This window comes from Hylobates moloch, unplaced genomic scaffold (assembly GCF_009828535.3).
Source record: "Hylobates moloch isolate HMO894 unplaced genomic scaffold, HMol_V3 SCAFFOLD_14, whole genome shotgun sequence".
In the NCBI taxonomy this organism is placed as follows: Eukaryota; Metazoa; Chordata; class Mammalia; order Primates; family Hylobatidae; genus Hylobates; species Hylobates moloch.
In genome coordinates, this window is record NW_026652289.1 from 72910508 (window position 1) to 72933500 (window position 22993).

Here is a 22993-nt window from a genome sequence, read left to right on the forward strand (position 1 = left end):
GATCACTTGAGGCCAGGATTTCTAGACCAGCCTGGTCAGCATGGTGAAACACTACCTCTACTAAAAATACAAAAAAAAAAAAAAAAATTAACTGAATGTGTGGCACACACCTGTAGTCCCAGCTACTCAGGAGGCTGGGGCATGAGAATTGCTTGAACCCAGGAGATGGGGGTCATAGTAAGCCGAGATCGCGCCACTGCACTCCAGCGTGGGTGACAGAGCAAGACTGTCTCAAAAAAAAAAAAAGAATAAAATAAAAAATACAATTATGTTAGATAATTGCACATGTTGGAGAAGGGCTGTCATGCACCAGTTCTATTAGATACTGCAAATGTCTTTAAAAAAGTAGAAAATAAAGTTTTGATATTAGAAGTCATCTGAAGACTTTTATCTATGGGGAGAGTCCCAGTTGAAGGTGACTTTGATGTCAGAAAAGTTACAAGTAAATAAAAACAGGGATCAATGGGGCACGAGATAGTGATGATACTGTAGTTCCCACTAGGTTACGATATTGGTATTTGAGGAAGAGTTAATTTTTCAGTTCACTGTAATAAGATACTTTCTGTAAGCATTTAGCTTCACTTCTATATTTAAGTCAATGGAAAAGTTTCTCCTTAGGCATCTTGGCAGTCATATATTAATAAAATGAAGAATATCTGATTGGGCATGGTGGTTTATGCCTGTATTCTTAGTACTTTGGGAGGCTGAGGCAGGAGGATCGCTTGAGGCCAGGAGTTCAAGACCATCTTGGGCAACATAGCAAGACCTCATCTCTACAAAATAGAAACAAAAGCAAAAGAACACATTTCAGGGTGCTGTCAGCAAGATGGCTGACTAGAGACACCTGGCATTCATCCCCCCACAAGAAAGGACGAAGGCAACAAATAAACAGCTAAGATTTTTAGAATTTTATTTTTGGAGACAGCTTTCACTATGTTGCCCAGGCTGGCCTCAAACTTCTGGACTCAAATGATCCTCCTGCCTCAGCCTCCTGAGTAGCTGGGATTACAGGTGGGAGCCACCACAGAAAAAAGCTAAGATTTGACTGGAGTGTCAACGGGAAAGCACTGGAGTGCATCAGGGGAGTGGAGATGAACCTGTGGTGAATGGAAGCCCAGGAGGGCAGCCAGAGGCATCTAGCCTCTGCAGCCCTGTCTCCTCTACCAGAATCAGATCTGCCCACAGTCAGGAGGGGATTCCTGTTGTGAAGAAACACTAAACTGAAGATCCCCACCAGCCCCCATTGCTACTGCAAGCACCTAGAGTCCTTATTACGGGAGAATACCCAAGTCTAATAATACCCAAGTCTCCCAGTTTGGAGAGCTGCCAGGAATTCCTGCAGCTGCACTGTCCTGGATTAGGAGCACAAGGTGTGCACTCTCTACCCGCCACTAGCTTCTGCAGCACAGAACCATCTTCAGACCAGAGCCACTTCTGGAGTGCACTGTGCTCTGCTGGGGGCTAGTGGCCACTGCACATATCCATTACTAGGGCTCGATATTCATTTTACCAAGCCCACAGGGGCTTGGTAGGGTTGGCTGCAACACCATGACCCCAGTTGCTTGGAGCCTAGGCAGATGTGCTCAGGGCAAACCTGCCCTTGACCTGGCCAAACTGCCACATGCCCTCCCTGGAGTAGGAGAGACCCTCAAGCAGCTGACATACTCCGATGCTGGCTGAGTGGCTATGTGCCTGTGGCTAGGGCCTGAGAAACAGCCATGAGATGCCTCACTCCTGCAGAGAAGCCCCTGACCTGCCCAACGCCCCTGTACTCCTAGTAAGGGCCTGAGAGGCAGCGTTGTAAGCAGCCTCTGGTAGACACGCCCGAAGGCCAACCAAGCAGCCATGCAACTGCATACCAGGGCTGAGAAACAGCCCCATGGTCCCAAACCTGGCAAAGCCACCATCACTGCCAACTCTTAGCCTAGGCTACTGAGAGACTTACAAATGCCACTAAAATGCATTACAGCTGAAGAAACTACACAGAGGCTATATTCCTATGCCCACTTAGAACCAAGGCCAACACACCCCACTTAAATGACACCCCCAAGACCTATTCATATGAGTATCTTCTTCCCTATAAAACCTCCTCTATAAAATTGGAAGCGGTGACTTTCCTAACAGAGGTGTAGAAATCAATGCAAGGACACATAAACCATGAAAATGTAGGGAAACAAATCACCTCCAAAGAAAAATGGTAATTCTCCAATAACCCTATTCATAGGGAAATATATGAAATACCAGAAAAAGAATTCAAAATAATAATCTTAGGGGAACTCAGTGAGATACACAAGAGAATACAGACAAGTCAGTGAAATCAGAAAAACAATTCATGATTTGAATGAGAAATTTAAGAGGTACATATACCTCGGTGTGGCCAGGCACAGTGGCTCATGCCTGTAATCCCAGCACTTTGGGAGGCCGAGGCAGGTAGATCACCTGAGGTCAAGAGTTCAAGACCAACTTGGCCAACATGGTGAAACCCCGTCTCTACTAAAAATACAAAAATTAGCTGGATGTGGTGGTACGTGCCTATAGTCCTAGCTACTCGGGAGGCTGAGAATCGCTTGAACCTGGGAGGCAGAAGTTGCAGTGAGTCAAGATCTCGTCACTGCACTCCAGTCTGGGCAATGGAGTGACACTCTGTCTGAATAAAAAAAAGAAAAAAAAAGGTTGGGTGCAATGGCACGTTTGTAATCTCAACACTTTGGTTGGCCAAGGTGGGATGATCATTTGAGCCCAAGAGTTCAAAACCAGACTGGACAACATAGTGAGACCTTGTGAAATTAGCTGGGCATGGTGGTTTCAAATAGCTAGAAGGAGGATACTAAATATAAAGAAATGATAACTTTGAGATGATGGATATGCTAATTACCCTGATCTGACTACCATATATGTATTGAAACATCACTATGAGCCAAGCGCAGTGGCTCACGCTTGTAATCCCAGCACTTTGGGAGGCTGAGGCGGGCGAATCATGAGGCCAGGAGATCAAAACCATCCTGGCTAACATGATGAAAGCCCATCTCTACTAAAAATACAAAAAATTAGCCAGGCATGGTGGCACATACGTGTAGTCTCAGCTACTCGGGAGGCTGAGGCAGGAGAATCACTTGAACCCGGGAGGCGGAGGTTGCAGTGAGCTGAGATTGCGCCACTGCACTCCAGCCTGGGTGACAGAGTGAGACCTCATCTCAAAAATAAATAAATAAATAAATAAAAGAAAACAAAAAGAAACATCACTATGTACCCTATGAGTATGTACGAATATTATTTGCCAATTAAAAAACATTTTTTTATATAGTCCATGTGAAATCTTGTTCATGATTACATTTTGGAGTGATTTCTTTACCTGACACCTGTTTTAGCTGCAGAGGTAGCAGAGCGCTTCAGTGACCCCTTCAGACCCAAGGTACTCTGACTTGCAGGGCCACAAGACCGGCCTTGCGAGCGTCGTTGGCTGATGGGAGTAGAAGCCACAGAGAGTCTTCCTCTTGGAGGTACTGGAGTCCTGACCCCTCCCTTATTGATGGGCTGCTGCTGAAGAGAAAATGCACCATTTTAAAAGCTTGGCCTCTCCAACATGGTGAAACCCCATCTCTACTAAAAATACAAAAATTAGCTGGGCGTTGTGGCACGTGCCTATAGTCCTAGCTACTCAGGAGGCTGAGGCGGGAGAATCACTTGAACCCAGGAGGCAGAGGTTGCAGTGACCCGAGATCACGCCAGCCTGGCAACAGAGCAAGACTACATCTCAAAAAAAAAAAAAAGGCTTGGCCTCTGACACAGTATTGTCTCCTAGGCAAAGTTCAGAAGAGTGTTTCCATTTATCCCTGTTTCATTCCTCATTTGTAACTCCATTTGGAATCTTTTCCTTCCTCACTACCTCACCTCATCCTATTCCACCTGTCTGGCTGGCTCCACAGTTACCTGCCATTTATTGCTATGGGGATTCTGTTATAAACAGCAATTTCCAGTTGTGGCTGAGTAAGGAGTTACAAGAAAGCCTTTCCTGGCTGCTATGGACCCAGGCATTTTCTTTCTTTTTTTTTTTTTAGAGACAGACTCTGGCTCTGTTGCCCAGGCTGAAGTGCAGTGGCACAATATGGGCTCACTGCAATCTCCACCTTCCAGATTCAAGCGATCCTCCCACCTTAGCCTTCTGAGTAGCTGAGATTATAGGCACCTGCCACCATGCCCAGCTAATTTTTGTATTTTTAGTGGAGACAGGATGTTGCCACGTTGGCCAGGCTGGTCTCAAATGCCTGACCTCAAGTGATCTGCCTGCCTTGGCCTCCCAAAGTGTTTGGATTACAGGCATGAGCCACTGTGCCCAGCTATCTAGGCATTTTCTTTTCTTTCTTTCTTTTTTTTTTTTTTTTAATGAGACGGAGTCTCTTTCTTTCACCTGGGCTGGAGTGCAATGGCATGGTCTCAGCTCACTGCAACTTCTGCCTCCCAGGTTCAAGTGATTCTCCTGCCTTAGCCTCCCAGGTAGCTGGGACTACAGGCGCCCGCCACTACGCTTGGCTAATTTTTGTATTTTTAGTAGAGACGGGGGTTTCACTATGTTGGCCAGGCTGGTCTCAAACTGCTGACCTTGTGATCTGCCTGCCTCAGCCTCCCAAACTGCTGGGATTACAGGTGTGAGCCACCACGCCCAGCCTAGCCAGACATTTTCTAACTAGAGACATAATGTAGAAAAACAGTCCCTTGTAGCCACAAAGGGGGGGAAAAAAGATTATTTTGGAAATACGGAACCTTTGAGATGTTATATACAGTTTATTAAATATAAACTTAGGCCAGGTGTAGTGGCTCACACCCTGCAATCTCAGCACTTTGGGAGGCTGAGGCAGGAGGATCGCTTAAACCCAGGAGTTCATGACCAGCCTGAGCAACATTAGGAGATCTTGTCTCTACAAAAACAAACCTAAAGAACCTATTATATATTTAACATGTGGAATCTACGAATAATTCTACCTTCTCCCTCTATCCCCAAACAATAGCTTTTTGAAGTCCTTTAAAACAAAAAACAAAAAGAGGGAAGGAAATAAATACTTGAAGGGTTTCACTTAGGGTATCTTTCTTAGATATTGTTAAGGCACAAAGAGTAATTGAATATCTTATTATCATTAGTCTAAGATCTGTTGCAAGCAGAAAAAATTAACTTTATTACCTGTCAACTGAGATATGACAATTGAAATTAATATTTAGAAAAATAAAAATGTTGGTTAAGAATTAAATACACGGACTAGAAATAAATATAATCTGGTGGCCCATGCCTGTAATCCCAGTACTTTGGGAGGCAGAAGAGGGGGGACTGCTTGAGCCTAGGAGTTTGAGACCAGCCTGGACAACATAGTGAGGCCTGTCTCTATAAAAAACTGAAAAATAGCCAAGTGTAGTGGTGCATGACTATTGTCCCAGCTACTAAGGAGGCTGAGGTGTAGGATCACCTGAGCCCAGGAGGCTGAGGCTGCAGTGAACCATCACTGCACCATTGAATTACCACCTGTGTGACAGGGTGAGACTCTGTCTCAAAAAAAAGAAAAAAAAATCATATATGTATATAATTTTATATAAAAATTGTATATATATATATATAGAGAGAGAGGGAGAGAGAGAGACACAGACAGGCAAGATCTTTTTTTTTTTTTTTTAGATGGAGACCAGCTCTGTCGCCCAGGCTGGAAGTGCAATGGCATAATCTTGGCTCACTGCAACCTCTGCTTCCTGGGTTCAAGCAATTCTCCTGGTCAGCACCCAAAGCAGCTGGGATTACAGGCACCTGCCACCACGTCTGGCTAATTTTTGTATTTTTAGTAGAGACGGGGTTTTGCCGTGTTGGGCAGGCTGATCTCGAACTCCTGACCTCAGGTGATCCACCCACCTCAGCCTCCCAAAGTGCTGGGATTACAGGCGTGAGCCACTGTGCCCAGCCATATATATAAGTATATATATCTATACATTTTTTTGAGATAGGGTCTCACTGTCACTGAGCCTGGAGGGCAGTGGCCCAATCTCAGCTCGCAGCAATCTCCACCTACAGGTTTCAAGCGTTTTTCCTGCCTCAGCCTGCTGAGTAGCTGAAGTCAAGACCTTTCTAAGCATGACAAAAAGGTAAGCCTTAAAAGGAAGAGTTGGATAAATATAACTACAATTAAAAATCTTCCACAAGGTAAGATACTATTAATCTAGTTAAAAGATAAACAATGGGGCCAGGCACGGTGGCTCACACCTGTAATCCCAGCACTTTGGGAGGCTGAGGCGGACAGATCATGAGGTCAGGAGATTCAGACCATCCTGGCTAACTCAGTGAAACCCCATCTCTACTAAAAATACCAAAAAAAAAAAAAAAAAAAATTAGCCGGGCGTGGTGGCGGGCGCCCGTAGTCCCAGCTACTCAGGAGGCTGAGGGAGGAGAGTGGCGTGAACCTGGGAGGAGGAGCTTGCAGTGAGCCGAGATTGCAGATCACGCCACTGCACTCCAGCCTGGGTGACAGAGCGAGACTCCGTCTCAAAAAAAAAAAAAAGATGAACAATGGAAAAGTATTTAAAACAGATAATATATACCATTTTAATATAGATAAATAAGAATAAGTAATAATTGAGAAAAAGCAAATCTGCATAAAAATAGCCAATTTTAAATAATAATTGAGAAAAAGCAAATCTGCATAAAAATAGCCAATTTTAAAATATAGAGATTTATAACTATATAAGGTATCTTGGAATACAAGTTTTCCAATCTTTTTATTATAAATAAATAGATTAATTAAAATAAATTAATTAAACGTAAGTATATATGTATTTGTTTATTTGAGATGGGGTTGTGCTATGTTGCCCAGCCTGGTCTTTGACTCCTGGGCTCAAGCAACCCTCCCACCTAAGCCTCCCAAGTAGGTGGGATAATAGGCATGAGCCACCACACCCAGATAGTTTTCTGATCTTTTTAGAGGGCCATTTGACAACTAGATCAAACAAGTCTGTCTTTTGTAATCATAAAAGTCAAAGAGAGGCTGTCATGGCCAGAATGATTCTCTTTAGGATATCTGCTTATTATTGTCCATCACCATCCAAATGACCAAGCCCCAAATGTGCCAGGAGCAACTTCATCTCAGGTATGGTGAAGTTATTGTAATTGTTTTGTTTAATTCTCTAGTCTCCAAAGAGATCATACCAAGTTATACATCTGATAGGCCAGTTCCTTAAACATTCAGGGTGAACAGTGTTATTTTAGAACTAAACTCATTCAGATGGGTCTACCAGGCTGGAGTTATACTGAAAAATAAGATAAACTATTCGTTTATTCAACACATCTTCTAGAGCAATACTCAACGTTCATGGTTGAGACAGTTGTTCTTGCTCTGTCCTTAACTTTTACTTAGAAAATTATGTCATCCACATTACAAAATATAGAAAGCAGCAGCTTGACTCTTTTTTTTTCCTTAGAGATGGAGTCTCACTGTATTGCCCAGGTTGGTCTTCAACACCGGGGCTCAAGTGATCCTTCGGCCTCACCCTCCCAAAGTTGTGGATTGACAGGTGTGAGCCACTGTGTCTGGCTGAAACCTTTTTAAAATTAACTTAGATTATTATTATTATTATTTTTTGAGATGGAATTTCACTCTTGTTGCCCAGGCTGGAGTGCAATGGCATGGTCTCAGCTCACCGCAACTTCTGCCTCCTGGGTTCAAGCAATTCTCCTGCCTCAGCCTCCCGAGTAGCGGGGATTACAGGCATGCACCACCATGCCGAGATAATTTTGTATTTTTAGTAAAGATGGGGTTTCTCCATGTCGGTCAGGCTAGTCTCAAACCCCTGACCGCAGGTAATCCGCCTGCCTCAGCTTCTCAAAGTGCTGGGATTACAGGTGTGAGCCACCACGCCTGGCCTATTTTTTTGTTTGTTTTTTTGAGATGGAGTCTTGGTCTGTTGCCCTGGCTGGAGTGCAGTGGTGTGACCTCCACGTACTGCAACCTCCACCTCCTGGGTTCAAGCGATTCTCCTGTCTCAGCCTCCCGAGTAGCTGGGGAGCACCACGGCCGGGTAATTTTTGTATTTTTAGTAGAGACAGGGTTTTGCCATGCTGGCGAAATCTGTCGAACCCGGGAGGTGCAGGCTGCAGTGAGCCAAGATCGCACCACTGCACTCCAGCCTGAGTGACAGAGTGAGACTCATCACACACACAAAAAAAGATTGATAAACAGTGCCTTCAAATGTGGTAACAGTGAGGACAGGAGTGGTGGCTCACGCCTGTAATCCCAGCACTTTGGGAGGCCGAGGTGGGTGGATCACCTGAAGTCAGGAGATGGAGACCAGCCTGGCCAACATGGTGAAACCCCATCTTTACTGAAAATATAAAAATTAGCAGGGGCTGGGCGCCGTGGCTTATGCTTGTGATCCCAGCACTTTGGGAGGCCGAGGCAGGTGGATCACAAGTTCAGGAGTTCAAGACCAGCCTGGCCAACATAGTGAAACCCCGTCTCTACTAAAAATACAAAAAATTAGCCAGGCGTGGTGGCAGGCACCTATAATCCCAGCTACTCAGGAGGCTGAGGCAGGAGAATTGCTTGAACCTGGGAGGTGGAAGTTGTGGTGAGCCAAGATCACAGCATTGCACTCCAGTCTGGGCAAGAAGAGTGAAACTCCGTGTCCAAACAAACAAACAAACATTAGCTGGGTGTGGTGGTGGTTGCCTGTAATCCCAGGTACTTGGGAGGCTGAGGTGGGAGAATCACTTGAATCCAGGAGGTGGAGGTTGCAGTGAGCCAATATTATTATGTCACTGCACTCCAGCCTGGGCAACACAATGAGACTCCGTCTAAAAAAAATAAATAAAATTATAAATACAAATGTTAGCTGGGTGTAGTGGTGGGCACCTGTAATCCCAACTACTTGGGAGGCTGAGGCAAAATAATCTGTTGCACCCGGGAAGCAGAGGTTCCAGTGAGCCAAGATCGCACCACTGCACTCCAGCCTGGGTGACAGAGTGAGACTGAGTCTCAAAAAAAAAAGTTTGATAAACAGTACCTTCAAATGTGGTAACAGTGAGGATGGGAACAATGGCCCATGCATGTAATACCAGCACTTTGGGAGGTGGGTTGATCACCTGAGGTCAGGAGTTCAAGACCAGCCTGGCCAACAACATAGTGAAAACCCATCTCTACTAAAAATATAAAAATTAGCTGGGTGTGGTGGCAGGTGCCTGTAATCTCAGCTACTGGGGAGGCTAAGGCAGGAGAATTACTTGAATCAGGAAGGCAGAGGTTGCAGTGAGCTGAGACTGTACCATTGCCCTCCAGCCTGGGCAACAAGAGCAAAACTCTGTCTCAAAAAAAAGAAAAAAAGAAAAAAAGAAAAAAAATTGTTGTAACAGTGGTTTTACATTGTTAAAATGAATGTTTATTATTTCAATTAAGCTTCTCACCAAGAAGCTTAGGTACTTAAATTATTTACAACTTATCACCTGGTGAGTTTTCCTCTTGGCCCTAGCTGCCAGAAAACTTAAACTCAGCTGAGTGACTGATGGTAGTAAATACTGTACCTACTAACAGTGCTAATTTTCTGCCGCTTTTAAATTGACTATACTATTTTATATTTAATACCATAAACTTAAATTATTTTGAGAATAGGCCTTAAATTCTTTTTGAGAAACAGGGAAGTTATGTAAAATAAACATGGGGTTAAGAATTAAATACAGCGCCGGCCGGGCGCGGTGGCTCACGCTTGTAATCCCAGCACTTTGGGAGGCCGAGGTGGGCGGATCACAAGGTCAGGAGATCGAGACCATGGTGAAACCCCATCTCTACTAAAAATACAAAAAATTAGCCGGGCGTGGTGGCGGGCGCCTGTAGTCCCAGCTACTCGGAGAGGCTGAGGCAGGAGAATGGCGTGAGCCCGGGAGGCGGAGGTTGCAGTGAGCCGAGATCGCGCCACTGCACTCCAGCCTGGGCGACAGAGCAAGACTACGTCTCAAAAAAAAAAAAAAAAAAAAAAAAGAAATAAATATAATCTGGTGGCTCACACACCTGTAATCCCAGCACTTTGGGAGGCTGAGGTGGGAGGATCACTTGAGCCTAGGCGTTCAAGGAGAGCCTGGGTATCATAGGGAGACCCTGTCTTTATGAGAAAAATACATAAATCAATAAATATTTAAAAACGTGTTTCTTGCCCTCCATTCGTCACTGCCTTAACACCGGATACCAATAACATCAACTTGCTAGAATGTTACTCACTACTCTACTGACTCAGCCTCAGAGTTGACTTTATCACCTTCTCTTACTTGAGGAGGCTTTGAGTCCTGTGGGACCTGGACTGAAAGCCCTCGAGGGAGCTGTTACCACAGGAACCCTTCAGGTTTGCCACTATTAATCACCCATTTTCCTTTACATAAGGGACAAGGGAAAGAAGATGGCTTCAGCCATAAGTTGGTTCATCATCAATGAAAGTAATAGGCAAAACATCTGAATATGGAAAGTAGAATGACATTGCCATTTTGGGAATAGTTTCTCATAGTCAGGATTCACTGTTTTCTTTTTTTTGAGACAGAGTCTCGCTCTGTCACACAGGCTGGAGTGCAGTGGCGCGATCTCAGCTCACTGCAATGTTGGCCTCCTGGTTCAAGTGATTCTCCTGCCTCAGCCTCCTGAGTAGATGGGACTACAGGCATGTGCCACCCCCCGCTAATTTTCTGTATTTTTTGTAGAGACAGGATTTCACCATGTTGGCCAGGCTGGCCTTGAACTCCTGACCTGAGGTAGTCCACCTGCCTTGGCCTCCCAAAGTGCTGGGATTACAGGCATGAGCCACTGCGCTTGGCCATGGATTCACTGTTTTATCTAGAGGACTTTGAAAATTCTCAGGGTAGGGGAAAGCACGTTTTAGATAAAGATATATTAAACTCAACCAAATCTACTGGTAGAGTGACAGCCAGTTGTTGTAACCACGGTGTCATATAGTTTCAAAATTATAATCAAACAGTTTAGTTCCATTAAGAACATAATTTTATCTACATACCTTCAGTTCATTCATGGAATTGTGTTCTTCAAAATGTTTCTTTTTTCTCTCAATATATTGATCAATGGACTCCATTTCCTTAAAATGAGCTTCATGAAGCTTCTTAAAGTCTAGAATGTTCCCCCAATATAAAAATTAATAACAAAACAAAATCCATTTATTTATCTTCTCTGTGTTTTGCTGTTAACACTTATTCTCTTCTTTGTATCCCTGACATTCAACTTCAATATAATTTTTGCTAAAACATTAATTTCAAAATACTTAGTTTTTGGAAACTCAGGGGCAAAGCACATTCATCTTATAAGCTATCAAACATTCACCATCTCCCCATTGACAAATTTCACTAAATTGACATCTTGGTTTAATCTAGAGGATGAGAGTAGATTTATCTTCTCCCCTACCAATTAGTCACAAGTGATCTTTATTTAGTCATGAATTTGATATTTTATAATGCTGTATGTCAAGGACTGACAAATTTATTCTATAAAGGGCTAGATAAAAGTATTTAAGGCTTGGCCGGGCATGGTGGCTCACATCTGTAATCCTAGCACTTTGGGAGGCCAAAGCAGTCAGATCACCTGAGGTCAGGAGTTCGAGACCAGCCTGACCAACATGGAGAAACCCCGTCTCTACTAAAAATACAAAAATTAGCCAGGTGTGGTGGCACACACCTGTAATCCCAGCTACTCGGGACACTGAGGCAGGAGAATCGCTTGAACCCAGGAGGTGGAGGTTGCAGTGAGCCTAGATTGCACCATTGCACTCCAGCCTGGGCAACAAGAGCAAAACTTCGTCTCAAAAAAAAAAAAAAAAAAAAAAGTATTTTAGGCTTTATGGCCACATATGGTATGGTCTCTGTCTCATATTCTTCTTGTTTTTATGTTATTTATTTATTTTTTTTGAGATGGAGTCTTGCTCTATTGCCCAGGCTACAGTGCAATGGCATGATCTTGGCTCACTGCAACCTCCGCCTCCCAGGTTCAAGCGATTCTCCTGCCTCAGCTTCCCAAGTAGCTGGGGTTAAAGGCACTTGCCACCACACCCGGCTAATGTTTGTATTTTCAGTAGAGACGGGGTTTCACCATGCTGGCCAGGCTGTTCTCAAACTCCCAACTTCAGGTGATCCAGCCCCCTGGGCCTCCCAAAGTGCTGGGATTACAGGTGTGAGAACTGCGCCTGGCCATTCTTCTTGTTTTTAAATTCTTTAAAAAATGTAAAAACCATTCTTAGCTCAAAGGATACAAGACAGGCCAAGACAGGCAGCAGTTTGCTGACCCCAAATGTATCCTATTCTGATTAAGTATATGAGCATTTATTGAATTTTGAATATATGATAAGCAGCATTGTAACTACTATAAATATAATAATCAACATTCTATGTGCCAAGCAATGTTCCAACAATATAAGATAGAGAAGAAGAATTACATGTCCCAAAACAGAATAATTTAGACTTTCATTAGAAGGTAGGCATTGTACCAAGTAGTTCGTACATTCATTCATCAGTTGTTTATTGAATCCTTGCTGCATGCTATTTGCCGTAATAGGGAAGCAGTAGTGGAAAAAGTATTCTCAACTTACGTATCTATCAACCTGATGAAATAGGTACTATAGGTCAAGCAGGGTGGCTGATGCCTGGAATCTCAGCACTTTGGGAGGCCGAGGCAGGCAGATCACGAGGTCAAGAGATCGAGACCATGCTGGCCAAGATGGTGAAACCCCATCTCTTCTGAAAATACAAAAATCAGCTGGGCGTGGTGGAGCACACCTGTAGTCCCAGCTACTAGGGAGGCTCAGTCAGGAGAATCGCTTGAACCTGGGAGGCGGAGGGAGCAGTGAGCCAAGCTCACGCTACTGCACTCTAGCCTGGGCGACAGAGCAAGACTCTGTCTCAAAAAAAAAAAAAAAAAAAAAAAAAAAAAAGAAATAGGTACTATAGTATAACTATTTCCACTTTGCACTGAGGAAGTGAGTTTATTGAGGATGAGTAAGTTCCCCAAGATCTCAAACCTAAAAGACGAGAGAACTAGAATGTAAACTGGTTCCAGCCTCTATGCTTTTAGCTGTTCCAGTCCAACATCAGTCCGAAGTGGGGCAACAATTACCTATTATGGCTTTGTCTACAAAACTTACTTGGAGTAGTGATTGCAGTTCTTTTATTTTTTCCAGGTTTGGATGACTCATCTGTGTAGAGAGATTTCTTTCTTTCTGAAGGTACCTTTGAATCTCTGTTACCTAAATCCAAAGACACAGAAATAATGAAGGATTTCAAAAAAGTTCTCATTAAGAAATATGTGGCCGGGCACGGTAGCTCACGCCTGTAATCCCAGCACTTTGGGAGGCCAAGGCTGGTGGATCACGAGGTCAGGAGATGGAGACCATCCTGGCTAACACAGTGAAACCCCATCTCTACTAAAAATACAAAAAGTTAGCCAGGCATGGTGGCGGGTGCATGTAGTCCCAGCTACTTGGGAGGTTGAGGCAGGAGAATGACGTGAACCTGGGAGACGGAACTTGCAGTGAGCCGAGATCGCGCCACTGCACTCCAGCCTGGGCAACAGAGTAAGACTCCATCTCTAAAAAAAAAATAATGTGTAAGTTAACAGAGCATTTTCACATGGTGGGCTCTGTCAAGATGGTGGTAGAAACAGCACATAAGGAGCACAAAGAATTAGTTACAGCATTCCTACGATTACAGGTCATATGCTTCAAGTAGGCATTCAGAAATTTTCTGACGCCTATGGAGAAGTTATATAAACATATCAAAAAGTTGGCCAGGCGCCGTGGTGGCTCCCACCTGTAATCCCAGCACTTTGGGAGGCCGAGGCAGGTGGATCATGAGTTCAAGAGATTGAGACCATCCTGGCCAACATGGTGAAACCCTGTCTCTACTAAAAATACAAAAATTAGCTGGGCGTGGTGGGGCGCGCCTGTAATCCCAGCTACTCAGGAGGCTGAGGCAGGAGAATCGCTTGAACCCAGGAGGTGGAGGTTGCAGTGAGCTGAGATTGTGCCACTGCAGTCCAGCCTGGCAACAAAGTGAGACTCTGTCTCAAAAAAAATAAATAAATACATAAAATAAAAATACAGAAAGTTGGCCAGGTACAGTGGCTCATGCCTGTAATCCCAGCACTTTGGGAGGCTGAGGTGGGTGGATGGCTTGAGCCCAGGAGTTTGAGATGAGCCTGGGCAACACAGAAAGACTCTGTCTCTATTTTCTTTTCTGAGATGGAGTCTTGCTCTGTCACCCAGGCTGGAGTGCAGTGGCGTGATCTCGGCTCACTGCAAGCTCCACCTCCCGGGTTCAAGCCATTCTCCTGCCTCAGCCTCCCGAGTAGCTGGGACTATAGGCGCCTGCCGCCACACCTGGCTAATTGTTTCGTATTTTTAGTAGAGACAGGGTTTCACCGTGTTAGCCAGGATGGTCTCCACTTCCTGACCTCGTGATCTGCCCACCTCGACCTCCCAAAGTGCTGGGATTACAGGAGCGAGCCACCGCGCCCTGCCCTGACCCTGTCTCTATTATTAAAAAATTATTTAATATAAATTAAATTTAAACATATATATATCAGTTAAAAAATTTTTTCAGTTTTTATTATGAACGTAATATTGTTACAACTAAAGTGATAAAAGTCACGTAATCCAATCAGCCAAAGAAAACACCATTGTCTGGCATATTTCCTCTGGTCCTCTGCTTCTTACACTTATTTTGGTTGTGGTGATTTGTTTGTTTTGAGATGGACTCACACTGTCACCCAGGATGGAGTGCAGTGGCGCGATCTTGGCTCACTGCAACCTCCGCCTCCGGGGTTCAAGAGATTCTCCTGCCTCAGCCTCCTGAGTAGCTGGGATTACAAGTGTAAGCCACCACACCCAGCTACTTTTTATATTTTTAGTAGACACAGGGTTTTGTCATGTTACCCAGGCTGGTCTCGATCCTGACCTCAGGTGATCCACCCACCTTGGCCTCCCAAAGTGTGAGGATTACAAGTGTGAGCCACTGCGCCTAGCCTGTTTGCTTCTGTTAAGAGACAAGGTCTCAGTATGTTGCCCAGCTGGCCTCAAACTCCAGGGCACAAGTGATACTTCTGCTTCAGCCTCCTGAGTAGCTAGGACTACAGGCATGTGCCACTGTAGCCAGCTTATTATTATCTTTTTTAACTTTAGTTGAAATTATGGTATATATTAGGTTAGGTATTTTTTCCCACTTACCATAATCATTTTCCAAATTCTGTCGTTTCTTTATTTTTTTGACCTTAATGGAATTTATCAGGTAAGGATGGAAAAGAACCATTCCAGGCAGAGGGAACAATAGTGATATATAAAGCTGTAGTACAGTGGAAATAATGACATTCAGAGAAATTGAGGTAGGCTGAAATTGCTGAAGTGTAGGGTGCATAAGAGGGAGTGGAGGACATTGAGAATAGGACAGGTAGCGGGTTAAACCATAAAGGGCCCCGTATAATATGCTATAGAGCTATGAGTCTAATCTTACAAATATAAGAAAGCCTCAATGTTACATCTTTTTCAACTTCAGGCAATCTATTTTAAAAATATGCAATGAGCTTTCATCTCTTTTTAATTATTTTTTTCTTTTCTTTCAACCACTAATTTACAAGCAAGTGGGTTTCCAAGAAATACCATTTCTAAAGTTCTCATCCTTAAGTTTCCCCAATGTATCTATCCGTAAAACAAGGCAAAAGAATATTCTGTCAGAGTTGGAATGGTCGCAGGGGCTTCTGCTTAGACTTTGGCTATAAAACCAGAAGGTGAAAGTTTCATGAGAAACAGGATATTTGGCAGGGCTCAGTGGCTCATGCCTGTAATCCTGGCACTTTGGGAGGCCAAAGTGGGCAGATCACCTGAGATTAGGAGTTTGAGATCAGTCTGGCCAACATGACGAAACCCTGTCTCTACTGAGAAAACAAAAACTACCCAGGCATGGTGGTGCACACCTGTAATCCCAGCTACTTGGGAGGCTGAGGCAGTAGAATTGCTTGAGACTGGGAGGCAAAGGTTGCAGTGAGCTGAGATCCTGTCACTGTACTCCTGCCTGGGCAACAGAGAGAGACTCTGTCTCAAAACAAAACAAAACAAACAAAGAAAGGATATTTATGCAGAGTAACTCTCCACAGGATACTTACTAATTCCAAGTGGCAAAAGAGTAACTTCACAAAGGAACAACCTAGCAGACACCACCATAACCAACTGATGGAAGTTAACATGACTAGCCATAGGAAAAACCAGCACTTGTGCCTCCTAGGGTGCTTACTGAGGAAGCAACAGCATTGCTCTGTGGGATTCCTGCCAATAGCCCATAGTCTAATTCTAAACATGAGAACATATTAGACAAACCAACTTAGAGGACAAAAAACTGGCCTGTATTAAAAAATGTTGGCTGGGCATGGTGGCTCACACCTGTAATCCCGCACTTTAGGAGGCTGAAGTGGGCAGATTACTTGAGCTCAGGAGTTTGAGACCAGCCTGGGCAACATGGTGAAACCCCGTTTCTACTAAAAATACAAAAATTAGCCGGGCATGGTGGTGCATGCCTGTAGTCCCAGCTACTCAGGAGGCTGAGGCTGCAGTCAAGACCCTGTCTCAAAAATAAATAAATAAATAAATAAATAAATAAATAAATAAATAAATAAATAAATAAATAAAAATTACCTGGGAGACTTGTTAAAAACTGAAGTTTCCCAAGCCCATCTCAGACCCAAGGAATCCTGTAATTTTCTAGATTCAGTATGGCACTCAAAGTTTTAGGGAAAATGAGAAGGCTCAGGATTAGAAATTCCAGATTTAACTGCTTGGTGGATACTGGAATGAATTATCCTCTCCCAATCTCTCTAACTTCTCCTCTGGCAAGGCTCAGGGCCCTAGCAGATTTGCCCAGGTGAAACTAATACTGAGATATTTTATTTTCATTTATTTATTATTATTATTTTTTATTTTTTAGGAGCAGAGGTTTAGTAGGCAAAAGAAAGCAAAAGGAAGGCCAGGTGCAGTGGCTCACGCCTGTAATCTCAGCACTTTGGGAGGCTGAGGCTGGAGAATCGCTTGAACCCAGGAGGCGGAGGTTGTAGTGAGCCAAGATCGTACCATTGCACTCCAGCCTGGGCGACAGAGCAAGACTCTGTCTAAAAAAAAAAAAAAAAAGAAATTCTATAACATGGTGCTATGGGTTGAATTGTGGCCCCCTAAAAGATATGCTGAAGTCCTAACCACTGGTACCTGTCATATGACCTTATTTAGATATAGGAATTTTTTTTCAGATGTATTAAGGTTAAAATGACATCATTTGGATGTTCTTTTAATTTTTTGAGATAGGGTCTCACTCTGTCCATGCTGGGGTGAAGTGGTATGAAGATGGCCCACTGCAGCCTTAACCTCCTGGGTTCAAGCGACCCTTTCACCTCAGCCTCCTGAGTAGCTGGGACCATTGGTGTGCACCATCATGGCTGGCTGATTCTTTTGACTTTTTGTAGAGACAGGGTCTCGCCATGTTGCCAAGGCTGGTTCTGAACTCCTAGGCTCAAGCAATCCTCCTGACTTGGCTTCCTAAAGTAATGGGATTATAGGCACCAGCCACTATGCTTGGCCTATTTGGGTGGATCCTAATCCAATATGACTGGTGTCCTACGAAGAAGACAGAGAGAGAATGTAATGAGCTGTCAGAGCCAGAGACTGATATGATGCAGCTGCAAGCCAAGGAACACTAGGCGTCTACAGCCATCGCAAAGTAGTCAGAGGCAAGGAAGGATTCCACCCAGAGTCTCAGAGAAGCATGGTCCTGCTGACACATTGTTTTTGAACTTCCAGCCTCTAGAACTATGAAAGAGTAAATTTCTGTTGTTCTAAGCTGCCCAGTTTGTGGTGCTTTGTCACGACAGTCCTAGGAAACTAATGTACTTGGCTACTTCTAGCAATTTTGGTTTTTAAAGTTACTTGACATACCATTTATTCCACGTTTACCTGAGGAAACAGCATTCTCAGCTCCTTGGCGCTCATCTGGTGGAGAAGGAACTTTTGCAGTAGCTCTGAGATCCTGGCTTTCCTGCTTTTCATGATTCTGGAATTCAGTGGGATTACTTATTTTTATCTCTGAACGATTCTGCTACAAATTTAAAAAGGAAATAAAAGATTTCGATGACAAATAAGAAGTAATTGCTGCCTTCCAAAGATAAGCACCAAAGTGAGGGGGAAAAGGGGTTAAAGGAAGAAAAGTAGGAGAATGAGATTTTTGGTGGCAGATTTGGTTCTCTGCCTTATCAAGTGTCATGAGAATGTAAATTTGAGAACAGGAGATACTAGGGCACATTAAGAGGAAAATAGAAATGGCAAGATTAGCTCTCCTAGCAAGGACAAATGAAGAAACCTAGATAGTCTATTGAGCAAGTGACTATATTGAGGCAGAAATTTAAATAATAAGTACTGCATTTATTCACTCCAAGAAAAGTAAAAACTAAGGCCCAGAATGTGGCAAGGCAAGAGTTAAAAAGAAAAGAACAAGTTTTCCTCTGCCTAGCGGCTCACTTTGAAGACAGTTAGAAGATAACGCTGTCCAAATAGCCAAGGCCAAAGGAATAAGCTCCAGACACCACCCTCCCCCCGACCCCTGGTTCCAGAGCAAAGTTGAAAGAAAAAAAAAAGAGAAAGACAAGTCCTTTTACTGTTACTTTTTTCCCGGGCTCCTTAAGCATGATTATGTTTTACAAATGTCTGTATTTAGCCAGTTCTTGTTTTTCTTTTAATGCAGGTACAAAGCCACTGGCTAAGTCACAAGTTATGTTATGCTATAGATTATGTAACCTGTTACTGTATGATTAATTGCTTTTATTTTGCTTCTGTAAAGCCACTTATAAAAACCCGCTCAGTCTTTGTTCAAGGCTCAGCTTTTAGATGTGAATCTTCTGAGCCGGTGCGTGCCTAAAATAAACAAATCCTCCTGTACTCCGTATTAGTCTCTCCGTTCCTCAGTTTACTGTAACAATATGAACATAGAAAAGAAAATTAAGACTGTGTTTCAGGACTGGGCATGGTGGCTCACACCTGTAATCCCAGCACTTTGGGAGGCCAAGGTGGGTAGAGCACCAGAGGTCAGGAGTTCAAGATTAGCCCAGCCAACATGGTGAAATCTCGTCTCTACTAAAAATACAAAAATTAGCTGGGCGTGGTGGTGGTCACCTGTAATCTCAGCTACTCAGGAGGCAGAGGCAGGAGAATTGCTTGAACCTGAGAGGTGGAGGTTGCAGTAAGCTGAGATGGTGCCATTGCACTCCATACTGGGCAACAAGAGTGAAACTCTGTCTCAAAAAAAAAAAAAAAAAAAGACTGTGTTTTATAAAAATTACATTTGAATGAAAGGATAAGATAAAAGAATAAAACTAGAGTCTACTGAAAGCAAGCGAGGGAAGCCCCTTGCTAATCATGTGATCACACTGCTGAAAGACTAAGTACAGGGTGATCACCAGGCCAGGGACAAGGTAGGAAGGAGAATTTAAACAAATGAAAAAACAACAAAAAGCACATTTAGTGCTTGTTTCTCTTTCCTTCCTACTACACCTCACTTAAGTGAACACTCAATGAATGTTCCTATTTATACAACAAATATTTAATGTGAGCTTAATACTTAAAAAGTGCTTCCTGAGGCCCAAGCCCTGGGATGCAGTGATGAGCAGCTGGACTCGGGTCTGGACTTTCATGGAGCTTACAGCACCCAGTAAGCTTACAAACACATGACATCACATGGGAATTTAAAAAGAAAGCTCCCTAAAAGTATGCCAATTTTGGCATAGGTGGTATATTTTCAGTTTGTATATTTCCATTCACCTGTGAGTCAGGGTCCACACGGACAGTTTTGCACCTTCTCCTTGTTTTGGTGACATGGCCAATTGGCTCTCTCTCAGCTTGTTCCTGATTGCTGATCTGTATCTCAGTCTCACCACAAGAGGATGCAGAAGTTTGCCTTTCATCCTGAAAAGAGAGGTATTAATCTGCCATGTGCTATGTCTAGTTATAATGCTCAGGAAGAATCAGAATTTAGACAGAATAAAAAAACATATTACATATGCAAAAGAAAAAATTTAAAACTCTCTAGCGGTAAATTGTAGGCAAAGACAAGAATTATACAGTATTTAGACCAGGCACAGTGGTTCAGGCCTATAATCCCAAGCACTTTGGGAGACCGAGGCGAGTGGATCACCTGAGGTCAGCTTGAGACCAGCCTGGCTGACATAGTGAAACTCCATCTCTACTAAAAATAGAAAATTACCCAGGCATGGTGGTGCATGCCTGTAATCCCAGCTACTTGGGAGGCTGAGGCAGGATAATCACTTGAACCAGGAAGGGGAGGTTACAGTGAGCCAAGATGGCGCCATTGCACTCCAGCCTGGGCAACAAGAGCGAAACTCTGTCTCAAAAACAAACAAACCCTTATAGAGTATTTAAAAAGAAATAATCACACTTAGCAACCCAAACTAATAAATTAGGGTAGGAAAGCATTCAAAGTTATTTTAGTGTGAATAAATACAGAAATTGGGCCAGGTGCAGTGGTTCACACCTGTAATCCCAGCACTTTGGGAAGCTGAGGCAGGTGGATCACTCGAGCCGAGGACTTTGAGACCAGCCTGGGCAACATGGCAAAACCCCATCTCTACTTAAAATTATAAAAAATTTATTAAGCCAGGCACAGTGGCTCACACCTGTAACCCCAGCATTCTGGGAGGCCGAGGCTGGTGGATCACCTGAGGTGAGGAGTTCGAGACCAGCCTGGCCAACACGGTGAAACCCTGTCTCTACTAAAAATACAAAAATTAGCCAGGCGTGGTGGCATGTGCCTGTAATCCCAGTTACTCACGAGGCTAAGCCAGGAGTTATATTTTGTATTATCTTCATTTCCTTTAGGGTCATATTTTCTTTCTTTCTTTCTTTTTTAGAGACAAGGTCTTGCTCTGTTGCCTAGGCTGGATTATAGCGGCTTGATCTAAGTTCACTGCAGCCTCAATTTCCCAAGCTCAACTGACCCTCCCGCCTCAGCCTCCCAATCAGCTGGGTCCACAGGTATGTGTTACCACACCTAGGTAATTGTTTTAATTTTGTAGAAATGGGGTCTCACTATGTTGCCCAGGCTGGTTGTAAACTCCTAGGCTGAAGTCATCCGCCTGCCTTGGCCTTGCGAAATGTTGGGATTACACATGTGAGCCTTTGTGCCCAGTCCATTTTCTTTTTTTTGAGACGGAGTCTCACTCTGTTGCCCAGGCTGGAGTGCAGTGGCGTGGTCTTGGCTCACTGCAAGCTCCACCTCCTGGGTTCACGCCATTCTCCTGCCTCAGCCTCTTGAGTAGCTGGGACTACAGGCGCCCGCCACCACACCTGGCTAATTTTTTGCATTTTTAGTAGAGATGGGGTTTCGCCGTGTTAGCCAGGATGGTCTCGATCTGTTGACCTCGTGATCCACCCATCTCAGCCTCCCGAAGTGCTGGGATTACAGGCGTGAGCCACCGCGCCCGGCCATGTCTATTCATATTTCATAGCAAATCAGGAAAAACCTCATTAGGAGCTTGAGTGTGCAGGAAATGTGTGTTATTTGGCAGGATTCCTTGGGTAGGGAGGAGGCCATTATGCTGGTGGTTCCTTGAATGTCCAAAGGCAGGAGCCTTTGTTTGATAACTATTTAATTTCCTTAATGAGAAATCTTCCAATATTTTAGAGGGTAGGAGATATCTGGTAGACTGATTACAGACCAGATGTCTATTTCACTATTATGGCCACAGGCCATCCCTTGATAGTCTATTTATTTGGCTTGGGGTTTAGTGAGGTCTATCATCAGTATTTTTTTGAGAGCAAGACTCCATCTCAAAAAAAAAAAAAAAAAAAAAAAAGAATAAAAGGCCTTAACCAGAGGTGAAATATTACAGAAGCAGAATAGTTCCAAGTGATGTAAGGTCCAGGATATGCCCAGAGAAGTAGATGGCTGATCAAGAGCAAAAACAAAGATCACTAGCATTAAGGGACAAGGAGGCCACAGTAGTAAGAAGAGACATCCAGATGGACCTTTGAACTTGTCCAAAATAAGATGAGGACATGAGGAAATGATGACAATGAGACAGAGAACACTAGAGAGTAACTAGGAGCTCAGCAGATGGGAGATTAAAATAGGTAAGCATATGCGGTGGCTCACCCCTGGAATCCCAGCACTTTGGGAGGCCGAGGTGGGAGGATCACCTGAGGTTGGGAGTTTGAGACCAGCCTGACAAACATGGTGAAACCCCGTTTCTACTAAAAATACACAATTATCCGGGTGTGGTGGCACATGCCTGTAATCTCAGCTACTTGGGAGGCTGAGGCAGGAGAATCGCTTTAACTCAGGAGGTGGAGGTTGCGGTGAGCCGAGATCGTGTCATTGCACTCCAGCCTGGGCAGCAAGAGTGAAACTCAGAAAAAAAAAAAAAAAAAAAAAGAAAGAAAAAAATAGGTGATCATAAATTTCAAAGGAGCAGAGATTTTTTTTTCCCTTTATCTTTGGCCTTTTCAAGATGAGCTAAAAAAGAAGCAGGGGTTTTTACATGAGAATAGAAAAATGTGATCTGGATCCCACTTTCCAACTCCCTGACAGTCATGGAGAAGAAAGTAAAAGAGGAGAAACTGGCAGAGCATCTGTAATCCCAGCACTTTGGGAGGCAGAGGTAGGCAAACTACTTGAGCCGAGGAGTTTGAGACCAGCCCAGGCAATATTGTGAAACCTCGTCTCTACTAAAAATACAAAAAATAGCCAGGAATGGTGATACACAGCTGTAGTCCCAGCTACTCAGGGGAGCGAGGCAAGAGCATCGCTTGAGCCTGGGAGGTCCAGGCTGCAGTGAGCCCTGATTGCACCATTGCACTCCAGCCTGGGTTAGAGTGAGACCCTGTCTCAAAAAAAAAGTAAGAGAAACTGTTTCCATGTATTAGGTTGGTGCGAAAGTAAGTGCGGTGTTTT

The 22993-nt window shown here is 43.8% G+C and overlaps 1 protein-coding gene across 8 annotated transcripts in view; it reads right to left on the reverse strand.

The window, feature by feature from the left end:
- Positions 1-22993, reverse strand: part of NUSAP1 (nucleolar and spindle associated protein 1) — a 46649-nt gene that overhangs the window by 11634 nt on the left and 12022 nt on the right. For 2 of the 8 annotated variants that reach the window (XM_058427891.1, XM_032175749.2), the window contains exons 3-7: positions 19846-19989; positions 17989-18130; positions 13147-13248; positions 11017-11126; positions 3353-3537 (exon numbers count right to left, since the gene is read on the reverse strand). In XM_058427891.1, the coding sequence (XP_058283874.1) occupies positions 3353-3537; positions 11017-11126; positions 13147-13248; positions 17989-18130; positions 19846-19989 (683 nt within the window). Of the gene's footprint in view, positions 1-3352; positions 3541-11016; positions 11127-13146; positions 13249-17988; positions 18131-19845; positions 19990-22993 lie in introns of all 8 variants that reach the window. The other 6 variants (XM_058427890.1, XM_032175748.2, XM_032175753.2 and 3 more) reach the window with 5 other exon arrangements.